Source organism: Pelobates fuscus, chromosome 5 (assembly GCF_036172605.1).
Source record: "Pelobates fuscus isolate aPelFus1 chromosome 5, aPelFus1.pri, whole genome shotgun sequence".
NCBI lineage: Eukaryota > Metazoa > Chordata > Amphibia > Anura > Pelobatidae > Pelobates > Pelobates fuscus.
The window spans coordinates 179364916-179392478 of NC_086321.1; the positions used below are offsets into that span (position 1 = coordinate 179364916).

A 27563-nucleotide genomic window follows, 5' to 3' on the forward strand; every position below is an offset into this window, starting at 1 on the left:
GTATGTATTTGTGTAGAGGATACAGTGTGTGTAAAGTGGATGTGGTGTGTGTGTGTATATATGTGGGGTAGGATATTCTGTGTTTTTTAAAAAATGTAAATATTAGTTTACGATTTTTATTCCCCCCCTTCATACCTCATAGATGTGACCAGGGACGGTGGACATTTCACTCCCTGGTGGCATTGTGCAGGGTGCCAGGTGCTGTGTATTGAAAAGGGGTGCAGCCAACATGATCTTTAGCTTCTGGCAGCTCTTCTCTCTAACTCTTGTGAGTCCAGTCTGCGTGTCACTTGGAGGGTTGCCGTGGTAACCCGCGGCAACACTCTGACAGCCAGGGGCTCGCAGGAGTTGTAAAGAGCTTATGGAATTTGAGATTGCATGTGCTGCGCCCACTCTTCACTGTACAAACTGCTGAGGGCCTGCAGGGGCAGTGCTGGAACTGATGTATAGAGGGAGCTGGTGCAAAAAATGTTGTTTTGGGATGCCCTCTAGCACAAGGGTGGCCAAATCTACAATTTGCCCATCTTTGCAGGGTTGTGTTTAGCACTGAGCAGTGTTTGTGTGTTTGAACGTAAGCATGTTTTTGTATGGAGTGTGTGAATGTTGGTTTTGAATGCAAGTTGCATTTGTATGTAGTGTATACACTGCCACACACAGATATAAACATACACACACACACGCACACACTGATAAACATGCACAGACACACACCAACATACATGCAAATACAGAGACATATAGATACAAACACTTATACATACACAGAGATACACACACACTGGCACATACACACAATGACACACAGATACACACACTGACACATTCACACAGACATCAGTTGAGTAAGTGTGATAGGGTTTGAGGAGCAGGTGTGCATGCCACAGTTAGGGAGTGAGCATGACAGGGTGGGGAGGGGGGGGGAGTGAGTGGGAGTTTTTGGGTGCATGAGTGTGACAGGGTAAGGGGTGGTAAGTGATTGTGGGAGGGTGGTGAGTGTGACAGGATTAGTGTTACAGGTTTGAGGGGTTAGTGTGAAAAGATTAGTGTGACAGTGTTAGCGTGACCGTATTGGGGGGTTAGTGTGACAGGGTTAGGGGGTTAGAGTGACTGGGTTTGAGGGACAGGGTTATTGTGACAGTGTTAGGAGGTCTAGTTTGACAGAGTTAGTGTGACAGGATTAGTGTTAGAGGGTTAGGGGGGTTAGTGTGGCAAGGTTAGGGGGGTTAGAGTGACGGTATTGGTGTGACAGGGTTAGGAGGGGCTACTGGGACAGGATTATTGTGAGAGGGTTAGGGGCTTAGTGTGACAGGATTAGTTTGACGGGATTAGTGTAACAGGGTTAGGGGGGACTAGTGGGACAGGATTTTTGTGACAGGATTAGGGGGCTTAAGGTGACAAGACTAGTTTGACATGGTTAGGGGGGTTAGTTTGACAGGATTAGTTTGACAGGGTTAGAGTGACAGGGTTCGGGGGGTTAGTGTGAAAGAGTGAGGGGAACGTGATAGGGTGTGTGGCAGGGAGAGGGGTGGCTATATGTGAGGAGTATGTGTGACAGTGTGTAGGGAGGCTGTGTTAAACACAGTTCCCCCAAAGTGATTAAAAATGCATTTAATATATATTGTTTTGGCCCCCTACAGGGGCAATAATTCTTTCCATGACGGTACAGTGAGTCTATTAATTTGGGCTATTGGCAGATTTGGCGCTCTCGATGCGCCAAATCTGCTTATAGCCCAAATTAATAGGCCCTGCAAGGGATAAGACACACAGGGGGCACTGTATAATGTAGGGGGCATGGTCATTGATGCCAGCGTGCCAGATGTGTTTCCGCAGCTGTTATGAGCACATCACATTGTGAAGGGGGGGCCTGTGACAATCGTCATGGTTGTCACCCCCTAATGGCGACCCTGACTGACATACACTTACTGACACACACACTCATTGACAAACACACACTGTTTTACTTTCACTGTCAGACACACACATTCTCACTGATAGACACACAGTGGCATACACTCAATATCACACACACTCTCAGATACACATACATTGATGTACATTCACTGACATACACATCCTCACTGACAGAAACACACTGACATACACACACACTTACTGACAAACACACACACAGGGCCGCCATAAAAAATGTTGGGGCCCCTAACACAGCTCAAAATCTGGCCCCTTGGTGCCCGCCTCCAAATCCCACCCACAGGAATACACACACAGACACAAACACAGACACAAAAGGACACAGAGACACATACTAACATACATACAGAGCCGGAGAAGATGGCCGCTTAGACCCTGAGCTCCTCGTGGCGCCCGCAATCACTGACCGCACATCGGCGAAACCGGCTCTCATACCCGCCGCAGATGGGCCGCACAAAACGACAGGCAGACCCTGCCAGCACCCCGAGACCCTCCGGACACGGGGGAGACCACACAATCCGGGCATACCTCCAAGCTGCGGCCCGGGCGCAGTCGCCGCAACGGGAGATGGAGGCTGCAAGCCAGTCCAACGAATCACTCCCATCCACACCAGCCAGATTCTCCCCAACACCCTCTGAACCCCAGCAGAGGCAGCAGGACGGTGAGTGGAGAGACATCCTACCTAACCTACTTACCAAGTCAGACTTTGACGCCCTCTCAGACCGACTAGGCCGCGTGGTCCGCGAGGAAGTGGCCCAACTACGCTTAGACATGGCAAACATGGAGGCCCGAATGGCAGTGACGGAAACAGAGACCAGGGCACTGAGGACAGACGTGGAGCAGACAAACACGGCCGTAGTGAGCCAAGAGGCAGATATAGCCTACCTTACTACATGGGTAGACGACCTAGACAACCGCGGCCGCAGAATGAATCTGCGGGTACGCGGAGTAAGGGAGGGAGGCCCCTCGGAGAACATACCAGACCTCCTCAGGCAAATTTTCACCCAAGTCTTGGGCGGCCAACAAATACCCAGAATAGGCCTGGTCCGAGCGCATAGGGCCCTGAGATCGATACCAGCTCCAGAAGAACAACCCAGAGATATAATATGCTGCCTAGACAATCACCACCTCAAAGAAGACATACTACGCACAGCCCGCCGCATGGGCACTATCCGCATGGCAGGCCAAGCCATTTCCATTTACCAAGATTTGTCCAGATATACCCTACAAGCCAGAAGAGCCCTACGCCCAGTAACATCAGCCCTACAACAGGCAGGCATCCAGTACCGCTGGGGCTATCCGTTCTCACTTTCTGCAAGACACGGACAAGACCAATTGTTCGTAAGGAAGCCAGGAGACGTCCCGGGATTCCTACGCAGCCTGGGCCTCCCGCCACAGCAGGTACCAGACTGGTTGGCGAGATCGTTCCTCCAACAACCACCGGGACCACAACTACCACGCAGACCCAACGCTGGCCCGCAAAGACCCCAGCAACAGCAACAACGCGATGGGCACCAGGGCCCAGTGAGGAGGGAGCAGTAACCAAGCACCAAGCAGCGCAGCCGGGGCACGGGATGGGGGACTTAAGCACAACCGCACAGAGCATCGTAACCGTGAGTAACGACAGTGGGGATTAACCCACTCATACCACACATGCCTACAAAAATTGGGGTGGGGGAAAGTGGGCTACGGGGTACAGGGGACACCAGCCATATCAGCCGCACACCACGGGGGATTCCACGCAAGGATAACCACAGGGACACGCATAAACTGCCAACCGAGACGCAGGGGGGGCAGCCAGGACACTTTGGGGAGGGGGACTGGTGGGACCACCACGGTGGGCAACGTGGGGAGCAAACTGACGCATGAACGGACACGATAACTGCCACCGGAGGTGCAATTTGGACAGGTTTCCAAACAGACTCATACTTCAACACTTAACCGGAAAGGGGTGGGGGGATGGGGTGAAATATACGGGACGACACCAGGGGAGGAGGGGGGAGGGGGCATCACACCCGCATCACCGGGAAGAGAGTGAGACAAGTTAGGGGAAAGGAACGGAGGAAACGCAATTAAGGCAGGCAGATGGGATACACTCAAGACAGACAGGCGACGGAGGGAAGGGGAGAGGTGGGAGGGGAGGGAAGGGGAGAGGTGGGAAGAGGGGGAAGAGAGGAGGGTGGGGGAGGGCCGGCGCAGGGAGTAAACACCAATATATGTTAAGATGGGTGGTGGGAAATAGGGGGAAGGAAGGGGGAAGGAAGGGGGAGAGACGACCCAACCCAAAAAAAAACAAAAAACAAACAAAAAAAAACCAGGAGATTGATATGCAAGCCCTCAGCCCCCCAGAGGAAGGCACACGAGTCGGGCACAGCGGTTGGGATCCCATGTCGAGGCGAGAGGGGGTCAGGTTAGCCACCCAGCCCGACCAATCGGGGACACAAGATATACACAAACGGGAGAAGGGAGGCAAAAAAAAACTGAATATGTACAATATGTAACTGTTAAATGTTATGGCTATATGATATACCGCACAAAATTTATAATCCCTGACAGGACAGTGATCAGTCGGAGCAGCTGCCTCGCACAGACGTACGATAGAGCAGAGCACGACACACGTCTAGGGAGACAAACACGAAGATACGCACAGCTCAGAGGCCCAGACTTAACACACCCACTGCTATAACAGAGGAAAAGCCAATACTAGGCGGCACGACAGGAGGGCACCAGACCACCCACACGCCAAATGGCAGCCAGCGCCGAGACAAGGTCCAGAATCTACATAGGCCCCCCCCACACCGCAAGGCGCCCCACCCCATAGGCCCTACAGGACACGCACAAACATTAAATGCCAAATAGCGACATTCCCCCACTCCACGATGATGATTAGCCCAGCCCTCACTGAACTTCAGCTAAACAGTGCGATAGACCCACCCCACATGGCACAACTGGCCCACGGCAACACGACTTCAACTCAGAACAGAAGTAGGAACGCGGCAGGGAAAACACACATAATGCCTAGCACATCACGCACACATGGACAAAAACCCAACACACAATGAGAGACCAAACAGAAGCCACAGCCACAAAGCCACTTAGGAGACGAAGGACCACAGACTACCAATAGTACTACTTACTATTTCCGCCACGCGGAGGGAAAGTCCACCACGGACGAGATACCCGACACCCCCACAGGTATAGGACACAGTAGCCCCCGACACAAAGGGGACGCACAACTCCCAGGAACAACCCGAACCCACCTATAGGTTGGGCAGACAGGTCGATCCACCGGGACGATTGTCCATTCACCAAGAGTGCACAGTTACTATACAACACGCACAGACCCGAACGACGCAAGCCCCTGACAAGGCCTGACACGAGACAGTACAAGGTTATACAAGCTCACGACCCACGACCTTACCCACAGCCCTTCTAGTACCTACCCGACTATCCACCCCCTGCGGCTGCCCAGACGATGCCGGCTCCGGGCCCCAGCGGGTTCACCCGGGAAGACCTGAGCATAGTCTCCTACAACGTACATGGCCTCAACATCAGAGAAAAACGCACAAGACTCCTGAGGGACCTGAAACACTACAGGGCATCGGTGGCGTTTATCCAAGAAACGCACTTCCAAGAAGGCAGGGCACCAGCCCTGAAGGACCGCAACTTCCGAACAGGGTACTTCAGTAACAACCCGGATAAACGCACACAAGGCGTGTGCATTCTTTTTTCAAGCAGGATTCCATACACAGAACTAGCAACCCTCAGGTGCAAACAAGGCAGGTATATTTTCACTAAAGGCACAATTGCAGATCAACTCTACACATTCGCCAACGTATACGCTCCGAACACGAAACAACACCACTTCCTTCGGGACGCCCTAAGCACCTTGATGAAATTCGCGGAAGGCACCCTGATCGTCGGGGGGGATCTGAACCTGGCACTACACCCGGACCAGGACTCCACGACCCCGCACGAAGCGACACCACACAACAGACACGCCAACACTCTCCGCCTCCTACACCTCCACCAATTAGCGGATTGCTGGCGAGCGCTACACCCAACAACCAGAGACTACACCTTCTACTCACAAACACACTCGACGTACACGAGATTGGACTACTTCCTGATGTCCCACTACAACCTAAACCTACTTCAAAACGCGGAGATTCTGCCGATGACATGGTCGGATCACAACCCGATACGAATACGGCTGAAATCGCCGTTATACAGACCCAGGCAGATGTCATGGAGACTAAACGAATCCATCCTTTCAGACGTGGTGGAGACGGACAAGATAGGCAACACCATAAGGGACTACTTCCACAACAACGAGACGGGGGACGTGACGCCGCTGACGTGCTGGGAAGCGCATAAAACGGTGGTAAGGGGCCAGATCATTGCCATATGCGCAACCCGCAAGAAGGCGGCAGTGCAGGAGACGCTTGAACTCGGCAAGGACATAGCGACCCTAGAGGCCAGACACAAACGCACCCTAGACGCACAAACGTACAGAGACCTAACGGCCAAACGAACACAACTCACAACACACCTCAACCGAGCTATCCAACGCTCATACCAACACTATAGACACATGATACATGAACATGGAGATAAATGCGGGAGATTGCTGGCGAGCCTACTGAAACAACGTAAAACACAACTATACATCCCCAAAATAAAGGACGCACAGCAACGGCTTAAACACCTCCCAGATCAGATTGCGAAGGAATTCCACACCTACTACCAGGGTCTATACCACCTCCGGCGAGACGAACCGGGAGACCTGCAACCACACAAACTCCGGGCCATACGTAGCTACCTGGACTCGGCTCATATGCGAGAAATACAGGAGGCCGACCGAGAAGCACTCGAAGCCCCCATCACGCCGGAAGAACTGACACTCGCAATTAAGAAGGCAAAAACAGGCAGGGCACCGGGACCCGACGGACTCCCCCTTCAATACTACAAAGTATTTGCCCAAGACATCGTCCCGAAACTACTGCAAGCCCTGAACTCCATTCAGGAGGGAGCCACGCCGACGGCCCAGTTCACCTCGGCGAACATTACCTTACTCCCAAAGGAGGGTAAAGACCCGACACTGTGCCCAAGCTATCGCCCGATATCGGTGCTAAACACAGACATCAAACTCCTCGCCAGCGTCCTGGCGTTGAGACTGGCGCCCTTACTACCAGCCGTGATCCACCCGGACCAAACGGGATTCATCCCAGGCAGGGAGGTGAGGGACAATACAATACGGGCACTAAACATCATAGCACACGTCAGAACCCAACGGCACGGAACCCTCCTCCTGTCTACAGACGCTGAGAAGGCGTTCGACAGGGTGGACTGGGATATGCTAATGGAAACCCTCCATGCCATAGGCATAGGGCCGAAATACGGTGTTTGGGTGAGGGCACTGTACACCTGCCCAACGGCACGACTCAGGATCAACGGCGCACTGACGGACCCGTTTCGGATCCACAATGGGACCAGACAAGGCTGTCCACTCTCACCGCTACTATTCGCACTGACGCTGGAGCCATTCCTAAATAAGATCAGATGCAACGCAGACATCCAGGGGCTCAAGATAGGGAACACACACCACAAAACACTAGCGTACGCTGATGACATGCTATTTGTGGTCACGAACCCACAGACCTCTCTACCAGCGATACAGAAAGAATTTGAGGACTACGGAAGGGTGTCAAACTTAAAAATTAATTACTCTAAGTCGGAGATACTGAACTTAACCATCAAACACGCGGAAAGACTGACCCTTCAGAGACAACACCCGTACCGCTGGTGTGACCACCGTATGCGATATCTAGGGGTCTGGCTCACCCCAAACCCGGCGGACCTATACACGCAAAACTACCTTCCCATATTGAAAAAAGCGACGGAGGAACTGCATAAATGGAACGCCCTATACATCTCGTGGCTGGGAAGGATAAATGCGGTCAAGATGACACTACTGCCCAAGCTGCTGTTTGTGTTCCAAGCAGTACCGATACATGCCCCGCAAACATTCTTCAAGGCACTGAGGGCAGAGGTCCGCTCGTTCGTCTGGAAAGGCAAGTCCCCACGCATAGCACACACCCAGTTAATCCTACCTAAGCTTCGAGGGGGCCTGGCGCTCCCCGATTTTGAGAAATACTATCACGCGACACACCTGACAAGAGTCGCCAGCTGGACAATAGCCAGCGGCACAAAGCCATGGACCCAACTGGAATCGGACACCATTAACTGTGACCTCCGAACACTACCCTGGATACCCGCGGCGGCATACAGACGCAAACGCATCGCCAACCCCTTCGTGGCAGCGACCATGAGGATCTGGCACAGACAGGGCCACAAACAACACCTGACGACCGACCCGGGCCCGCTGCTGCCACTAAGGGGCAACCCGGACTACCCAGCGGGAGACCTAGGCCCCACACCGAGCCCAGCAGGACGCCCGACAATCCCTCGTATGGTGGACGTCCTCGAACACCCATTCAATATTCGGCAGTTAACAGACCTCTTCCCGGACAGACCACTGACGTTCTCACACACGCTGGCCAGAGCACAACTCTCCCAATACGCCAGGTCGATCCCGCAAAGGCCATCCCTGACGAGAGACCTGACACAATTCGAACGCCTCTGCACGCAAGACGCGGAAACACCCAGAGCCGTCTCACAGATATACACTATACTGATCACCAGTAGATACATACTGGCACCGCCCTGCATAAGAAAATGGGAAGAGGCGAGGCCATGTCAGAAGCGGACTGGGACAAATGCCTCACCCTGATACAAAAAACGCCTAGCTCAGCACGCCTACAGGAAAACTCCTACAAGATCCTTACCAGGTGGTATCTGACACCAACGGCATTACACATCAGGAACCCAGACATACCAGACACCTGCTGGAGATGCGGGGAGGAGGCAGGCACATTCCTACATGTCTGGTGGTCATGCACACGGATACAGCCATTCTGGGACACGGTCAGAGACATCATACACGAAGTAACAGACGAGATGCTCCAGAGGTCCCCGGCGGCCTTTCTCCTCCATCACACTGACATGGCCACACAGCTATATGGCAGATCCATAATACCGCGGTTGCTGAACGCAGCCAAAGCGACCATCCCAATCTATTGGAAGCAGGCAAGCATACCACCGATATCAAGATGGGTGGAGGAGGTGGATAACACCAGGAAATACGAAGATATAAAAGCAAACACCCCGAAACTCAGAGACAGATACACCAAACGCTGGTTCCACTGGCTGAGAATAACCACATCAAACGACTTCCAACGACACCTGGCCCCGCAATAGCCGGACGGGTCGAGAGGCGGGAGAGAGCGACCGGGAGACCAGACGGGGAACGGAGGGACGTGGCGAAGGGGGGCAGCAGCAGGGGATGGAGACACGCATAACCCCCCCCCCCTACCTGAACCACACTACCTACCCCCCTCATACGGACACCAGACCTGACCCACTAACGCACCACACAAGACGGACACAGAAGCAAACCTAGACGGACAGATCTAAAACTGGACACCCCCGCTCAACACGACGGACGGGAGACACCGTACGAACGACACAACACTACATAATGCCAAAAATACCCACACCCGATATGAGTACACGACCAACTGCGACAAGGAGGGGGACACTAATGTAAGCCACCCAGGGAAGGGGGAAAAAAAAAAAAAAAAAAAAAAGCGCACAGGGTACAGAAACCCAACACTTCACAACGAAACACACACACATACATACAACTAAGCCCCGACGAACCTCACAAAGAGTGATACCAGGACACGGGAACGGGCACTACTCACCGAACATCAATAGGCACAAGACCTCGGCTTAGCCGAATAGGGAACAGCACACGGGAACCGAATCAGCCACATAGTCACACCACAATAGAATACCACCCAGGACTGTAGCAGCCACACTTGGCGGCGGAGATACCAATCCGCCTACAACACGCAACGACAGTCAGATACCCAAACAAGCTATCACAAAGCGGAACCTAGAGCCCCGCAGCGCCCAGAACACACAAACTACCGAGACACCCATAGCCATAGTTAGGGCAACATAGCAAGACACACGCACAAACTACACCTATTACCAGACCAAACGAGATTAGGGTACAGCCAACCACGACCACAACACGACAAGAGACACAAGGCAATGGATGCTTGGCAGCACGGGCACCATACCAAAACACGAACTGGTGCAACACAAGACACGGTAAAAAGTTAGAGATAAGCCCCTCAGGAGGCACTGGGCAGACACACTGTACCAAAAGACACCAGAGCAGACTAGACAATGGTACGTCACGAGCACTAACGGGGTCAAGTGAGAACAACTGACCAAGTATAAGCAAACGGTATTACACCAACATGAACCAGATGGCCTCTGCATAGGCGACGTAATGCATACTGACATAAGCACCGTATATATGCGCCCTAGCGTGGGCGACCTATGCATACTCATACAAGCAGGAGCCACACACACATATGCTACGGCAACAATAAGTATACAACAAAACTATAACACAGCTGTAATACTAATCTGAGTACATAGGCCAGTTGACAATATGAACCAATCCTTTATGTCATGTTATACAGGCTAAGACTAATTCGCTTCTGCGTAAGCGACAAACTGTTTATACCTTTACTTACCAATGTTTCGGCCCCTGCGTGGGCAAAGATTTGCTTTAATATGACTCGGTTCGCTAAATGCGTCTATATTATGACAAAAATAAAGATATTCAAAACTAACATACATACACACACACACACACATATACATACATACACACATACATACTGACAAACAGATATACATACATACATACTGACAAACAGACACATACATACTGACATACATACATACATACAGACACATACATACAGACATACATACATACATACAGACACATACATACAGACATACATACTGACATACTGAGAGATACATACATACACACACACACATACAGACTCATACATACATATACATACACATACTGACATACATACAGGCATACATACATATAGACAGATACATACATACATACTGATATATAGACACATACTTACATACTGGTATACATACATACAGACACATACATAAATACAGGCATGCATACTGACATACATACAAATACATACTGACATAAACACACACACACTGACATATATATGTATGTATGTGACATACATATGTGACATACATACTGATACATACATACATACTGGCATACATACTGACATACAGATACATACATACTTTCTTACAGACACATAGATACATACTGTCACACATACACATACATACAGATGCAGGAAATACACAATATGTGTGTACACAAAGTGTAATTAGTGCAAAATAAGATATTAGCAGACAGAAACTTCCCTGTACAAGTTGAAGCTTCCATAGGTACCCCCACAGACTTCCTCCTGTCTTCCATGAAATATATGCAAAAAATAGGGGATGATCTGCTAAGCCATTAACAAACAGAAAAACATAGCGTATAACTGTGTATATGAATAAGCCACAAGTGTTGTATTCACAAACAGCCACTCGCATATTCACTGAAATTAAAGTGCCTTCAGTATAAATTCCCTCCGAGAATTCAATCTGTATTCAAATCACCATGGGTTGGCTGGAGTGTATTTAGTTAAAAGCAATGGGTGTACTATTGCTGATTCACCACCAGGGGTCCTACGCCTTTCATCTGTGTATAGGACTTCCTCAGGGTGTTTGGTAGCGTGCAGTAACAAATCCAAATAAATAATAAAACCCCACTGTGTATCAGTGACAATGTGTGTGCCAGTGTCTATTTCCCAAACACATTGTCACTGATCTATACACTCACTGAGACGCACACACATTTACTAATTAATTTCTATATAGGTTTTTTTTTTAATTCTTATTTACCTACCTGTGAGAGACCTGGTGATGTCTTCTCCCCGGGATTAAGTGGTGCTAGGGTTGATTCTGTCCCTGGGGTCCAATGGGGCTGGTACACTCTTCATGTTCTTCCAGCACTGCTCCCTTACAGACCATTTAGTGATGTTGGGGAGAAGTGATGTCATGTCCTGGCTTCTGACATCACCACAAGGCATGCAAGGGAGCAATGCTGGAAGAACATGAAGATCAGCTCTTCATTTTTTCTCCGGAGGCTGTACATTTGGGCAGAATAGGCACCTGCCGCCCCTAGTAAGAGGGTTCCTAATCTGAGATACTGCATAGCGGCCAGCTCCTGGGCCCCCCAATAACAGGGTGAACATAGAGGGTCCTTATCAAACCTTGTTGTTCTGCCAATGGCTCGTGATAAACAGATCTTGTGCTGATCTGTGATTTTTTTTTTATCCAGTGGTAAAAAGCACTACAATGGAGATAAAATGATTTGTACTGACTATGTTCTTAATCACTCGATAGTCATCTTCTATGTGCTTGTGTGGCCAAACCCTTTACAGCTAAACTAATGTTGTTCTTGAACATTTCTCCTTCGCAATGCAACGCTTGCAAATAAGACAAGCTAACTTGTTGGAAAGGTGGGATTCTAGGACAATGTCAAATTGAAAATCACAGAACTCTGTAGCAAGGTTTACTTGACTCCAAATGTTTGTTTATAGAGTAATCAAGACTAGGTGTATTCAAAGCAAATTTCTAATTTAAGATCAGACCAGCCGAACTGGAAAAATTATGTAAGTCAGCTATACTTTTATTTCTGCTTGTGGAAGAATACTCAAAGCCAGTATTGGCACCTTGAAGCGGTTTATACAGAGCCTGTTACATCTCTTTACTTGTGAGTTTATCCATATTATTTAGCACTCCCATATTTATATACAGATTACACTATGTATATTTGCATTTATCTTTTTTAGATGCCTGCTGATTTTATCGTTGTCATCTATATTTGGAAATGCAATATTACGTATTTTGAGAAGTATATATTTTCTTAACACTGGGTGGTATATGTTATCAGTTGTTTTCAACTATTGGTACTGTATTTATATGCTTTAATTTCGGCGATTCAGGTCTTAAATTTGAAACTCACTTTGAATTCCTGAATAACCCTATGTAGTTGACTTACCCGTCCATCAGACATAGCTGAATGGACAGAACGAGAGGGCGAGTACTACCATAAGGCGCCAGGTGACCTGATGACACACACATACAGATACACTAAAGGGGTTAAGATATTCAAAAGGCGGCTAACAGACAAAAAAATGTTACAAAGTGCCTTTTTGTGATTCTTTGGAATTTTGGATGATAAACAATAAATCTGAATTCCATATCTCTGAAGCACCATATGGCTCATGAAACAAACAAAATGGACAATTGACAAGTTGTTTCGTTAGCTTCACGATTCACCTCTGTAAACAATGTTGCAGTGAAGATAAGAAAAAGAACATGTTTCTATAGCAATTACATTTGCAGGCCGAAATTGTTGCCCCATGATGCACTAGGTAATCTCTTACTCACTTGGGTACATTCTGAGATCTGCTGCATTAGTGCATGAGAGATCACCCATGCTTTCAAGAGCCCATACTTGTTAATATACCTGCATGTTTGGCATCATCATCAGTGATTTAAATTATTTTCTAAGATATGCACTGGTTTTACCAGGATAACTAGCCATACAATATAAATTAAACAAAATAAAAATGGTGCTGATGTTTTTTTTCTTTTTCTTGCGCAACCCAACAGCCCGTAGCTTTTACTTAGCTATCAGGCTGAGCAATAAACATGTGACTGTTCTAATTTAATCTTTTTTGAATGGGACCCAAATTGTGTGCATGGCAATAGCTTGGTGACTCATTATTGAGTTACAAAATTAGCTCAGTGACCTGTTCTTCAAATGTAATATAACGCATAACAAAATAAATCCAACAAAAACCCTTCCACGGACTCATAACAGCGCGAATTAAGGAATGCAGTGCCACTAGAGTAAATAATTTTTTGATGGCTAGTTGCCTAAAATCTGATTTACATAATATAATTATTTGAACTAACAAGGATGCCCTGAAATAGCACCAGAGCCTAATTTTGAATTTCAAACCAGGGATTAAAAACAGCTGGCATAGATAAGGAGAAAAACGAAAGAAGTCCACAGAAAAAAAAAAAGTAATCCACAAAGCAGGAAAGGGAAATGAAAAACATAACCCAATGGAGTATAAATAATACTTTATGTGCCTACTCTGGGGACTTACTTTATCGTACTTAACTTTATAACATTAGAAAGTCTTACGTAATACATTCACAAAGCATTTCAAAGACCAGTTTGTTTAATCAGTTTTATTTTTCAGTGTCAGGAAAAAAATAAAACTAACAGAAATAAAAATATCAAAGAGAGCAATAAAATGAATCCTACGCAGGAAGCTCCCATCTAACTATCAATCCACTCTCCTAATATCCAAGCTGAAGTCATGGAGCTGCTTTTAAGCCTCAAATGAAGTCTTAGCCTCTGTCCCCAAAACTCAAAAGCTGCACCCACTCTAGTAAATGAAAGCCTTCAAAACGTGTGTTCCCAATGCTTTTTTGTTTTGCAGATTTTCTAATCTTTTGCTCGCCAAGTCTTGTATAGAAAGTTAAGATGCTCTCCTAGATTGTAACATGGGAAAAGGTCAATGGGGTATCATAAGGTGTCCTAAGGAAAGAGCTGCATTTGAAGGGGGCATTACGGTTACTATTGTAATTATTTGGCAGCTTTAACTGTATATAGTAATCAACATTGCAGAGAGAAGCTATAAAGTCAACAGAAAGGTGTGAAATGAAGTGCAAGGAAGTTTTAGTTAGCGCTAATGGTAGAACGACAATGCTCAAAGCTCAGATGCTGCTTTGTAGAGTCACCTTACAACTTCATAACTTTCATTGTATTTCCTTACTTTTATCATAGAGTGTGAGTCATATAGTGCTAGAAGTAATGCAACCCACCATACAATAATACGGATATTATGTAGCTTAGTTTGAATTATGAGTAGATAACATTCAGAGAATCTAGCATGAAAATGTACAGTAATGTTCTTTGTCACAGTAAATATAAGTACACACTTAAGTTTAATATATATATATATTTTTAACCTTGATTTTTAAATCATCATCTTGATCTGCCAGAAAGTAAGTCTTACTCATTTCAGTTGATAACAGATTCTGACAAATGGTGATTGCTGGGGATGATTTTTGGAATTGTAAAATGGTGTTTATTAGAGCCTATTACTGTTTACAACCCTATAAAGTATATTGTAAAGCGCTACGGAATCTGTTGGCGCTATATAAATTGCAATGATAATAATAAAGTGGCAATTAATAGATCACAATTTTGGTTTGGTTATTGATTACCCCCATTTTAACATAAGATTTCTCTGTAATGTTGTTTCATTTAATTCCCTCCCCACGATTAACAGTGCCCATATTTCTCATTCTTCCTCTTACAGTTTGTAATCCTCCTCTTTCATTTATTCCCCCCTTTAAAGCCTCCTTACCATTAACAGATTCCTTAAAATGTCCTGCTTTCCTTCCAGCAGGGTCAAAATGTTAACACATTCCTATTACTTTTGTAACACATGTTCTGTATGTGGTTAAGGTTAGCACAGGAGATACTGTGTTCTGGTATAACATCTCAAATTGCCATAGTGTACACAGAACAGTAACTGAAACTGTAATTGTATGGAGTTTTGGAAATCTATAATATCCTAAAATCCTAAAATATTAATGCCCAATTATAAGCTTCAAGCTTGTAACTAGTTAAACAAAAGGACATCATTGTGTCCTATAATTGAGTCAATACGGTATTTTCTAAAAATAGGCACTGCAATGTCAGATAACATTATCTTATACCTCTTAAAGTTACTTATAATGCAGCTATTCAATATTCTGATGCTACATTTATTTTAGTCTGTTTTCAATTATGGAAGATTTAAATAGAAAGCAGTGTGCGGGGGGTGCACAGTGAACAGTCAATTAAGTTTCAAGTTTTGGAAGCACAGACCATGACAGGTAACTTTTATGCAGGATCTCTAAAATGTCACTTACAGTATGTTTCAATTAACCTTTTACCACATTAATGCAGAATATGGTTTACATTTAAAAGCACATATATGACATATGTCCCGCATTAACCCTTCTAAATGGCAGGATCATTTTAAATTACCGTACATCCTACTTCAAGCCATGTAGCTTAACATACAAATGTCCCAGTTGTGAAAGCCCAAAAGGTTCTCCCTCAAACTTATCTTAAACAAAAAAATATATATTTTTTACATATTACTGGGAGGGGAGTAAACAAAAAACATGTCTTGGGCTGGTTGCTTTTGAGAAATTCATCTTAGTTCCAATGTCTATCATGGAATCCAAAACTGAAAGATTAAAACACTGTGCTAGATACATCACAGAAATACCAATGGACAACAAAGGGATTCCTGACAGATGTTTTTTTTTTTTTTTTTAAACAAAGCGGAAAGTAGTTATTACCTGTATCCCAAGAATATTTCAACACTTTATCACTGGGTCATTTCCCACCTGATCCCCGAAAGCTTCCTATCTTGTGCTTTATCTACATGTTTTTATATGTGAAAATCAAGGTCTAGTTTATTTAAAGCCATTCCCCTAAGACTCATAGAAGTGACCTGAGTGAGCAGCAGAAAGGAAATCTTACTACAAGGTAAGGGGTCAGTTAAACATCCTACTGGAAGATCAAGGAGATGATGGTGATTTTAAATACAGCAGCACCAAGGCATCTGTCAGACACAGTAGGAGAAACACCCATCATGCGTCAGAGTTCTGCACTGTGTTGCTACGTTTAGTGACCCCAAATACAATGCACTAAGTTAGTACTCCAGTGGTTGGACCATTGATATCTTTCTGAGTCCCCCTCCATTTATTTTGGGTAGAGTGTTAGGAGGTGATGTTACCCCACATGACAACTTATCTTAATGTGCAAGGGAGGGTGGATGGGTAGGCCAGTTAAGGTAATAAGAATGCCTTAATGACAAGATGAAGACACAGATAGAAGTTGTCATGTAGTCTGTCTTGTAAGGACAAGATAAAGGGGGGTAAGAGAGAAAGGGGATCAACTGCATCAAACTAAAAGCTTTAATGTGTTGATTTTGTATTACCTTCCCAAATAAAAATACTTTAAACAAACATTTTCCTATGGTGGGAGCTGGAAACTGTTTTTGTTTTCATCAATCTGTTTTTTCAGTATTACAAAACCAGTTTGCTTTTTTGTTGCAGTAAGTAATAAAGACAAATAAAAATGGTATATTATAGTATCAATGGAGACAGAATGAAAGAAGGGAGTGAAAAGGCAGAACAGTAGGAAGGATGGACAGATACAGACATCTGGTAATCACCCATGTGACTTGCAGGTTTGGTTTTAGTTTTCTAATTAGCATCATTAGCTCCACCCCCAAGGGACAGATAAATGCTCAGCCCCCTCACATGTGGTGAGGGTGGCATGGCAATCACTGGTCACCAGCTTCACGGCCTTTCAGCAGGTCACCTCCGTGAAGGTCCCGGGAGGGCTTTGCCCCGATTCGCTGCTCTGGGACAGAGTACGAGAGCGTGAACGATTCCCCTCGCTGGAGAGAGAGGCGGTTCTGGAGCGAGAGAGACGAGTCATACATGAGGAAGCCACTGCAATTAAAAAAAGTTAGGGAAAGGTAGAAGAGAAATATAATTAATCACCTTTTTAAAATGAATTCAACCTACATATCTAATTGTTTAGATCAAATGAAACTTTGTAGTTCGAACAAATAACCAAAACGACAATCAGATCTTGTTACTTTACATTGCTTGCTCACACAAAAACACACATAGATACATACACACAATTCTGATAAATCTGGTGGTGAAATTTATATCTGCTGAAGAACAGATAAATTATCTTAGTGATCAGGTTTTTATAGATGTACCTGTAGCTGTTCCATTACTGTTAAGTTATCTTGAAACCATTTACTCTTATAAGCTGAGCAGTATCTTACCTGCAACTCTACTCTAAATAATTATTTGTAATAGTCTACCTTGCTCTGCAATAATCCTTTGGTATTTCCCCAGATTATACCACCATTGGATTTTTTTATACCATTCCAGTCAATCTGCAAAATTGAGACATACTACAAGATTCTATAATGTTATCTGGGTGAAGTATGCAGGCTGATGAGCTGACTGGTATCATCAGCCTAGAAAGGAAAAACATTTACTTGTTTTTTTTAGTTGTAAACGAGCTTTAAATGTTTACCCTCTTGTAAATGTTGAAAATATGTTAAGAACGTAGAACTGTGCCACGGCCACATTGTAAGTTATAAAAACGTGAAATCACAGTGACAATCATATTTAGACATAACAAGTTGGTGTAGAAGTAGGATCTTGCAAACGTAGGTTGAACAATAGTTATCAGCAGTTTAAAGTAGGTTAGTCATGCTGCCAGGTGTAGGGTGAAAAAGCATAAGGAAAATATATATTACGAATAAAAATAAGTACCTAACTTCTTTTTAGTCAGAGGGGTTTACAATGAACTGAAAGCTCGTCTGGCATTGAGGGGAATAATAATTACACCAGGAGCTATATAGACAATAATATAGAGAAACACAGAAGGTGAGAGGGGTGTCTCATGCCATGGACCCAGTGAGACATTGGGTTTTATAAGGTATATAGCGAGTTAAGACCGTGAGAGGACGGGGTGATTGGGAGATCTTCTTAACAAAAATACTTCACCCCGTATTGCGCTTCTTATCCAGGATGTGGGGGACTGGAAACAAGAGACATCAAAACACATAAGAACTGCTGGAACTGAGTAATATAGGTGGAGAATCTTGACAGAGGTGATTGAGACATATCATGATAGTCTCTATGCTATACATATTGCAGGGCATAACAACCCTAATACTTTCCCAATAAATAGACAGGTGAAATATATACAAAGCAAATGGTGCAAGAAAACAGTAATTTTCACAGACAATTTGTGTTCTTTAATCATCATTCTATAATATGATACATAATATAGGTTCCTCTTATGTTTGAATAAATAAATAAATAAATAAGTACTCAAGACTAGAAATATTGAGAGAAGGTATATAAATTCTACCGTTCTGTTGCCTTGTAGATGTTTTCTGGGTTGCACATGTTATGCCCATATTGTGAAAATAGAGGTTTAGAAATTTCCATGATCCTGCGTCTAACAAGCTTTTTACAATTGTAAAAGAGCAAATTCTAGAATTTTTTTACATGTTTTTGAGACCAGATGGCCTCAAGTAATCTTCAATAATGCCATGATTCTGCATCTGTGTGTGGCTTGAATCTTGAATCATCTGAACATGCATATTTTGCCAGTCTGCTGCAAAAGCAACTGAGCACAGCATCTGAAGATAATGATGCCCATCACTGGGAACTTAAGGAGGAGGTATTTTGGAATAAGGAACCCCAAATCATCTTATACATTAGACAAGGTTGAGTTAGGCGTAAATGAAAAGAACTTGGGAACAATGATAGAAAAAAAAAAAGCATGGAAGAAAGGCATACAAGTTTAATATGTAGTTGAATTTGTTTTTGAACCAAGGAGAAATCTGATTGCCATTAAGGAGTCAAAATTATCTTTTTGTGGCATAATTGGCCATCACTTGAAATTATTTTTTTTGTTTTGCCTCCTTTGGAATCAACATTATAAAAAGATGTGGTTTGGAGGTTGACCTTAATGTATCTTTGTTTCTACTATCCCACATTGAATACCATAACCTAGTAAATGTTTCAATGATATTTAGTGGGGTGGAGAAATGAGAATATATATATATGACTACACCAAAAAGAAATACTTTAATGTTCACTTGCAAAAGATTTGTTTTCTTAGAAGAGCATCCTGTGTTGCACTCTTTTGGGGTTCATGATCAGAATATTATGAATGCAATGCCATGTACAGAGGCTACATGGTGCAGATATAGAGAAGAGCTGATAGTCTCCTATATATGAGACCCAAAGCTGCCAAATAAGATGTCCTATGACAATGCCGGGGGTCTCTCCCAATAAACAAGATTTAAAAAATTTATATATATATATAGAGAAAGAAAAGCTAAAATAATACCTTCATTAAAATATATTGAAAGAAAAAACTGTACAACTTTAGGTCAGGGCTCTACGCAGTAGGTAGGCAGAAGTAAAACACTAAGGACATGAGGGATGAACATTTATAGTATAAGTAGTTTCCTTTTTAGCCAGGAGGAGCGTATCCTGTGATTGATGTACATATATCATTTAAACTATCAGCACTAAAAGCCCTTTATATCAGGTCATAAAACACGGTGGGATAAAACACCAAATATTTGGATGATACAATTAATTGACCATACACAGTTTAACGTTATTTTGGGAAAACATAACAGGATTGTGAAATACACACAAAAAAAAATCAATGCTAAGATTGATGGGACAGTGTGAACAAGATAGATGGAACATTGGTTAAAAATGTCAGTAATACTCACTGTATCCCATTCCTTGAACAAAGTATTTGAATGCCTCTGTCAGTTTTCCTGGCTACATTGGGATAGACAAAGAGAAAAATGAAGGGAGGGAGAGACAGAGTAATAAGGGAAATATAAGGAAAGGAAGAAATAAAGAAATAGGTGGAATGTTAGTGTTGGAAAAAGCAATAACTAGGTTAAGATGAAGGGAAGGTAGAGTGGCGCATAAAACAGGGAAAGGAGAAAGATAAGGAATAGATTGAGAGACGCTAAAACAAGGTTAGAAATTAAGCTAGATTGTATGACTGATTTGCAGTCTGTGTTAAGTATTGTGTACTTTTTATTGTGCGTAATGGATATTATCAAACTTGCAACAAAAGTGAAAATGACATTAACATCAAAACTATGGAATATATTTATCACATCCTTCTGTAGAGTTTTTTCTGTCCGCATGTGGTGCATTGAACATAGAAACATAGAATGTGACGGCAGATAAGAACCATTCGTCCCATCTATTCTGCCCAATTTTCTAAATACTTTTATAAGTCCCTGGCCTTATGCCTATATCATGCATGCTTAAACGCCCTCACTGTGTTAACCTCTACCACTTAAGACTATGCCATGCTTCCACTACCCTCTCAGTAAAGTAATACTTTGTGACATTATTTTTAAACCTGTGCCCCTCTAATTTAAGACTATGTCCTCTTGTTGTGGTAGTTTTTCTTCTTTAAAATATAGTCTCCTCCTTTACTGTGTTGACTCCCTTTATGTATTTAAATGTTTCCATCATATCCCCCTTATCTCATCTTTCCTCCAAGCTATACATGCTAAGATCCTTTAACCCCTTCCCGACGGCGGAGGTATCAGGTACGTCCGACAGAAAATGGTCCTTAACGACCGCGGATGTACCTGATACGTCCGCGGGTAATTTGAGCGCTGGAAGTGATCATGATCGCTTCCAGCCACTCTGATGGTATTGCAGCGATGCCTCGATGTCGAAGCATCGTGCAATACCTCTCCTTACTGATGGGCGCCAGGTGATCGCTCCCCCTGGAGCGATCATTTCCGTGTTGCTCCATGTGGAGCCCGGCAGTTAAGCAGAGCATCAGAAGCCACCAGGCAGGCTTCCGATGCTCTTCCTGTGCTGAGTGCCTCAAGGGGTTGAGGCACTCAGTGAAGATAATTATTATTATTATTATTTTTTTTAAATAATTTTTTTTTTTTTATAAATAAATGTAAGCAGGAAAGGGACCTTCAATCAGCGCTTGCCCCTATAACAATGTTTATTCTAATTATGATCCCCATTTGTCTGATCAGGTCAAAATTAGTAAATATTGACTCTGATCAGTGTGGATCTCCCTCAATTTATATGCCCATCAGTTCCATGCTTCTAAGCCAGAGTCTTTTTTGGCAAAGCAGCAATGGGCCCCCATCGATGTGCCAGAATGTAATAAATTCTGGGCACTGACTATGCTGATGGGCATCATAAAGAAGCCCTCAATCCGCTCCTACTGGAGCAGTAGCCCCATCGGCTCAACCCCCATTTACTCCCAGTGTATGTCGAGGAAGAGATATGAAATGATTCTACATTTCATCCACTTCAGCGACAGCAGCCTGTGCCCCCCTCGGGAGCATCCCCAGTTTGACAGGATGTATAAAATCCGCCCCCTGATTACCCACTTCGCTGCCAGGTTTGCAGAGGCTTATACACCTGGAAGGAATATATGCGTGGATGAATCCCTGATGAAGTATAAGGGAAGGCTGGGAATCCCTGATGAAGTATAAAGGAAGGCTGGGATTCAATGTTCCTTCTAAGCGCTCTAGGTATGGTGCAAAGATGTATAAGCTCTGTGATCGTGAGACTGGGTATACTCAGGCCTTCCAGGTGTATGAGGGAAAGGATACCCACCTTGACCCTCCAGGTTGCCCAGAACATATGGACCTGATATTCCCCCTGATGAACAAAGGGTATCACTTGTATACAGACCATTTTTATACAAGTGTCCCTTTGTTCAAGCTACTGTATTGTTTTGATACAGTAGCTTGTGGCACAATCAAAAAGAACCGCGCAGGTTTCGAAAGACAACTTGCACGCACCTGGCTATGAAGGGGGGAGATCTCAGCTCTGCGCCAAGAGCAGCTGTTGGCACATAAGTACAGAGACAAGGATGTGTACCTTCTTACCACCATCCACATTGAGAGGACTGTGGAGGTCTCTGTACGTGGCAGAGCTAAGAGCACAAGGAAGCCAGTGTGCATCAAGGCCTATAACCGGCATATGGGTGGGGTTGATCTGGCAGATCAGCTGCTGCATCCCTACCTTATGATACGGAAGACAAGGGCCTGGTACAAAAAGTTTGCAATCTACTTGATGCAGATTGCAACCCACAACGCTTTTTTGTTGTGCACAAAAGCAAACCTGGAATGCAAATGACTTTTTTAAAGTTTCAGCTCCAGATAATTTCGGGGATTTTGTACCGAGATGCACCTGCTCCCTGGGTGGTGATGGGAGAGAGCAGAGTTGGGGCTACACATTTTATTTTTAAAATCCCACCTACTGCGGCATGCAGAATCCCCAAAAAAGATGCAGAGTCTGTTTTAAGAGGGGGCAGAGAAAAGATACTGTATATTACTGTCCAGATTGCCCTGGACTCTGCATTGGGGACTGCTCCAAACGATACCACACGCTGGTCCATTTAAAAAAATAATAATTTACATTTGCAGTTCAGTTTTTTTTTTTTTTTTAAATCACGTTTACCCTATGTATAGGGGGCATAGGTGTACTCAGGAGGCCTTGCAGAAAACAACCTGGAGTGTTTTCTTGCAATAACCAACAACAGGCTCCCCTAAATCACACACAAATGTATGTGCAAACATGGAAATTGAAAAAAACGATTGCATCAAAGGCATCAAAACACTCCATATACAACACAGTGGGTGGCAACTTTTCAAATATATGCACGCTCATGACAACAAACACATGTCAAAAGATTGGCATTGCACCCCCCAAACAACCCAACAAACCTATGCATAGGTGGTATCACTGTACTCAGGAGATGTTGCTGAACACATATTCCATGCCTAAAGTACAATGTGAGAGAAAAATAACACAAAGAAATGACTACCCAAAAGTAGTTTTCAAAAATATATGGTTTGATGGGGGTAAATTACATTGGCCGGCTTCAAAAATGTCCCAAATAGGACATGGGTGCATGATGACCAGCTGTGAAAATTCCAAGTTAGAAAACTGGAATGCGCACCCTCCAAATAAAGTCTTTTAGCCCACAGAGACCCTGACACACCTATACATGGGTGGTATCACTGTACTCAGGAGATGTTGCTGAACACATATTGGGGTGTTCCTTGGCAGTAACACCTAACAGCAGCTGAGAATCCATGTCTAAAGTAGAATAAAAATAACAAAAAAATTACTACCCAAAAGTTTTGACAAAAACTGGTGGTAGAATTAGTGCATGGAAAGTGTTAAAATACCACCATTTGAAATACCCTAGGGCAGTGATGGCGAACCTTTTTGAGCCTGAGGGCCCAAACCGCAATACATGCCATCTTTTTTTTTCCTCAAAGTGCCAACACGGCAATTAAACCTCAATACTGAGGTATAAAGTTTAGAAAAAACAACTCATTGTCACGGCCCCCGGCACGATCACACCGACGAACTGAGCTTACCTGCTCAGAGGCGAGTCGGGAGCTGCTCCGCTGGATCTTCCGGGCCGCCTGCCCTAAAGAAAAATGTTGCCGACCACGCGGTCGCGGCCATTTATAGCCCCGCCCCCAGGATCATACGAACGTGCGTGTGACATCACGACGTCGGTGCACACGCACATTCTGGGGTCAGAGGTCATCCTCTGACCAATCACAGTCAAACGAGGGATATTCAAATCTCTGAAGCTACCCAGTTCATTGCCCTGTCGTGGTTTCCGTTCCTGGTTCCCGAGAGGGCATTTTCTGTTCCTATTATTGCTTTTCCCGGTATATTGACCTTGGCTATTCCTGACTATTCTGATTTCTGGTTTCCCTCACTTGGCTCGTTTAACGGTATTGTGTATTTCTGGCTTCCTTGATCTCTAATATTCCTTGACCATTCTCGGTCTTTAACGTATTAGTCCGGCCATTCTAAAGGCCGGTTTATGTTCTGTCTTTGTAGATCTTACATAGTTTTGCGTGCTGGACCACACTAGCAATCGTGACACTGCTACAGTTGTCCGAACTAATTAACATCTTTTGTTTTAAAAGAAGAACACAACAACAGAGAGTTTAATGATACAAATTATAAATAATGATATAAATTATAGATAAAATTAAGCTTATATTTATAATAAGGTCTTTTAGCCCCCAGAGAACCCGGCACAACTGTACATGGATGATATCACTGTACTCAGGAGATGTTGCTGAACACATATTGGGGTGTTTTTTGGCAGTAACAGCTAACAGGAGCTGAGAATCCATGCCTAAAGTAGAATATGTGTGAAAAAATAACACAAAAAAATGACTACCCAAAGGTTTGACAAAGACTGGTGGCAGAATTAGTGCATAGAAAGTGTTAATTAAAATACCACCATTTGAAATACTATAGGGGGCCTACTTTTCAAAAATGTATGGTTTGAAGGGGGTAAATTACATTGGCCTGCTTAAAAAATGTCCCAAATGGGACATGGGTGCTTGATGACCAGCTGTGAAAATGTCAAGTTGAAAAACAGGAATGCGCACCCTCCAAATAAGGTATTTTGGCCCCAGAGAACCCAACACACCTGTACATGGGTGATATCACTGTACTCAGGAGATGTTGCTGAACTCATATTGGGGTGTTCTTTGACAGTAACCCTTAAAGTTCTCCGTACATGTATTCTTAAATTGCTATGTGTGTCAAAGAAATCACCAATTATTTGTAATTTTTTTAATTTGGCATAGATTGGTGGTAAAATGCTTGCATGGAAAGCATTAAAATACCTTAGGTTGTCTTCTTTTAAAAAATATATACACGTGAAGCGTTATTCAGGGATTCCTGACAGATATCAGTGTTACAATGTAATTTTGAAAATAAATGGTTTGGAAACAGGAAAGTGCTACTTGTACTAATTACCCGTTAACTTGCAAAAAAAAAAAAAAAAGCTAAGAACATGTTAACATTTGGTATGTAAAAAATCAGGACAATATTTAGAAACTATGTAGCATGGGTGTTTTTTGGCAGTTGTACATGCGCAACAGATTTTGAGGGTCAAAATTTGAAAAAGTGTGTTTTTTTTACATTTTTTCATCATATTTTATAAAAAAAAATTATAGTAAATTATATGATATGATGAAAATAATGGTATCTTTAGAAAGACCATTTAATGACAGGAAAAACAGTATATAATATGTGTGGGTACCGTAAATGAGTAAGAGGAAAATTACAGTTAAACACAAACACAACAGAAATGTAAAAAGAGCCCTAGTCCTTAACGGTAAGAAAATTGAAAAACGGTACGGTTTCTTAGGGGTTATCCTGGTAAGTTTTATCCTGTAATGCATGAACCAGTTTAGTAGCCCTTTTCTAAACTCTCTCCAAAGTATCAATATCCTTCTGGAGATATGGTCTCCAGTATTGCGTCTAACCAGTGTTCTGTACAATGCCATGAACACTTCCCACTTTCTACTGCTAATACCTCTCCCTATGCAACCAAGCATTTTGCTAGCATTTCTTGCTGCTCTATTACACAGTCTGCCTACCTTTAAGTAATCTGAAATAACTACCTCTAATATGAGGTTAGGACTCTATCAAACATTCTATACTCTGCCCTTGGGTTTTTATGTCCAAGATGCATTATCTTGCACTTATCCACATTAAATGTCAGTTGCCACAGCTCCTTCTAGTTTACCTAAATCATTTGCCATTTGGCTTATCCCTCTTGGTGGATCATCCCTGTTACATATCTTAGTATCATCAGCAAAAAGACATACCTTACCATCAAGACATTCTGCAATATTACTAATAAAAATATTAAAGAGAATGGGTCCAAGTACAGATCCCTGAGGTACCCCACTGGTAATAAGACCTTGCTTTGAATATACTTCATTGACTACAACTCTACAATTGTAGAGCTATGTTAGATGATAGTGTGGTGGTAATGTGCAGTTAGTGGAATGGTGGTGTGGTTTTGCAGTGTGGCTATAGAGGTGTTATTGGTGAGCCATATATACCTGTGTTATCTGTGGTTGTCCACCAGAATCTGCCATCTAAAAAAAATTACACACAAAAATAAATAAATGACAATATATGCTTTTTCATCTAATTCCAATTTACAGCTAAATATTATTTTCATTAAAATAGGGAGAACATCTTTATTTTCCTTCTTACATGGGCATCTCCTTAGTCTAGTTAAAAAGACATGAGATTTTTTAATCAATGGTATTTTACAAGAAATATAATTGAGAAGTTGTTGCTTCAGAACCCCATTTCCCCAATTTGGTTTATAATATGGATGACACTAATAGACTTGACTTTCCAAATTTTTGTCCTACTGTACACATATTTCTCACAACAAAGCACAGATTTTTAAACATTTACCTTTAGGAATGATGTTTGTGTTGGATCCAGTTTTGAATTACATTCCACCTATAATTACATATGCAATTAGATTATAGAACTCAACATTGTCCCTTCTTCCAAAATACCCACAGTAACAAACTAACCACTGCATCCTCGTGAGGAGCCTGGTCACCGACCACTAGCAATACTTGACACCTAAAAGGGACAATCCGTGAGAATAGCATAACACAGAGTGACAGAGTAAGTGGCTTTAACAAAATCAGCAAATATACTTACTTTAGAGTGAGGTCTCCTCCACGCTCTAAGTTTAGGTCTCGACGGCTACAGGAGAGAGAAAAGACAACATGGCAATATGGACAGACAAAGGGGAAAAAATACATGCTACAATTCTTATTCATTAAGCTGTGCCATTCTCTACAGATGTATGCAATACTTTGTACATCTGGTGTAGCTATTATAGTACTAGTTGTTGCTGCATTACTATAGAAAAGGTACATAAAATGTGTTTGTATGTAATGAGGTTTGTTCACGAAGTAGTGAATTTTGCTGAATTTTTTTGGCCAAGCGAAAATGGTTTTCAGTATAATACACTTTACTGTTTAGTGAATACATTGAAAATCAATGAAAAA

General features: G+C 43.5%; 1 protein-coding gene across 3 annotated transcripts in view; it reads right to left on the reverse strand.

Moving 5' to 3' along the window:
- Nucleotides 1-17010: 17010 nt before the first annotated feature.
- NDRG2 (NDRG family member 2) overlaps nt 17011-27563 on the reverse strand; it is a 35353-nt gene continuing 24800 nt past the window's right edge. For 2 of the 3 annotated variants that reach the window (XM_063454791.1, XM_063454792.1), the window contains exons 11-17: nt 27211-27255; nt 27078-27129; nt 26953-27000; nt 26586-26621; nt 20409-20460; nt 18652-18685; nt 17011-17571 (exon numbers count right to left, since the gene is read on the reverse strand). In XM_063454791.1, the coding sequence (XP_063310861.1) occupies nt 17400-17571; nt 18652-18685; nt 20409-20460; nt 26586-26621; nt 26953-27000; nt 27078-27129; nt 27211-27255 (439 nt within the window). In that variant the 3' untranslated portion in view covers nt 17011-17399. The remainder of the gene's footprint in view (nt 17572-18651; nt 18686-20408; nt 20461-26585; nt 26622-26952; nt 27001-27077; nt 27130-27210; nt 27256-27563) is intronic. The other variant, XM_063454793.1, reaches the window with a different exon arrangement.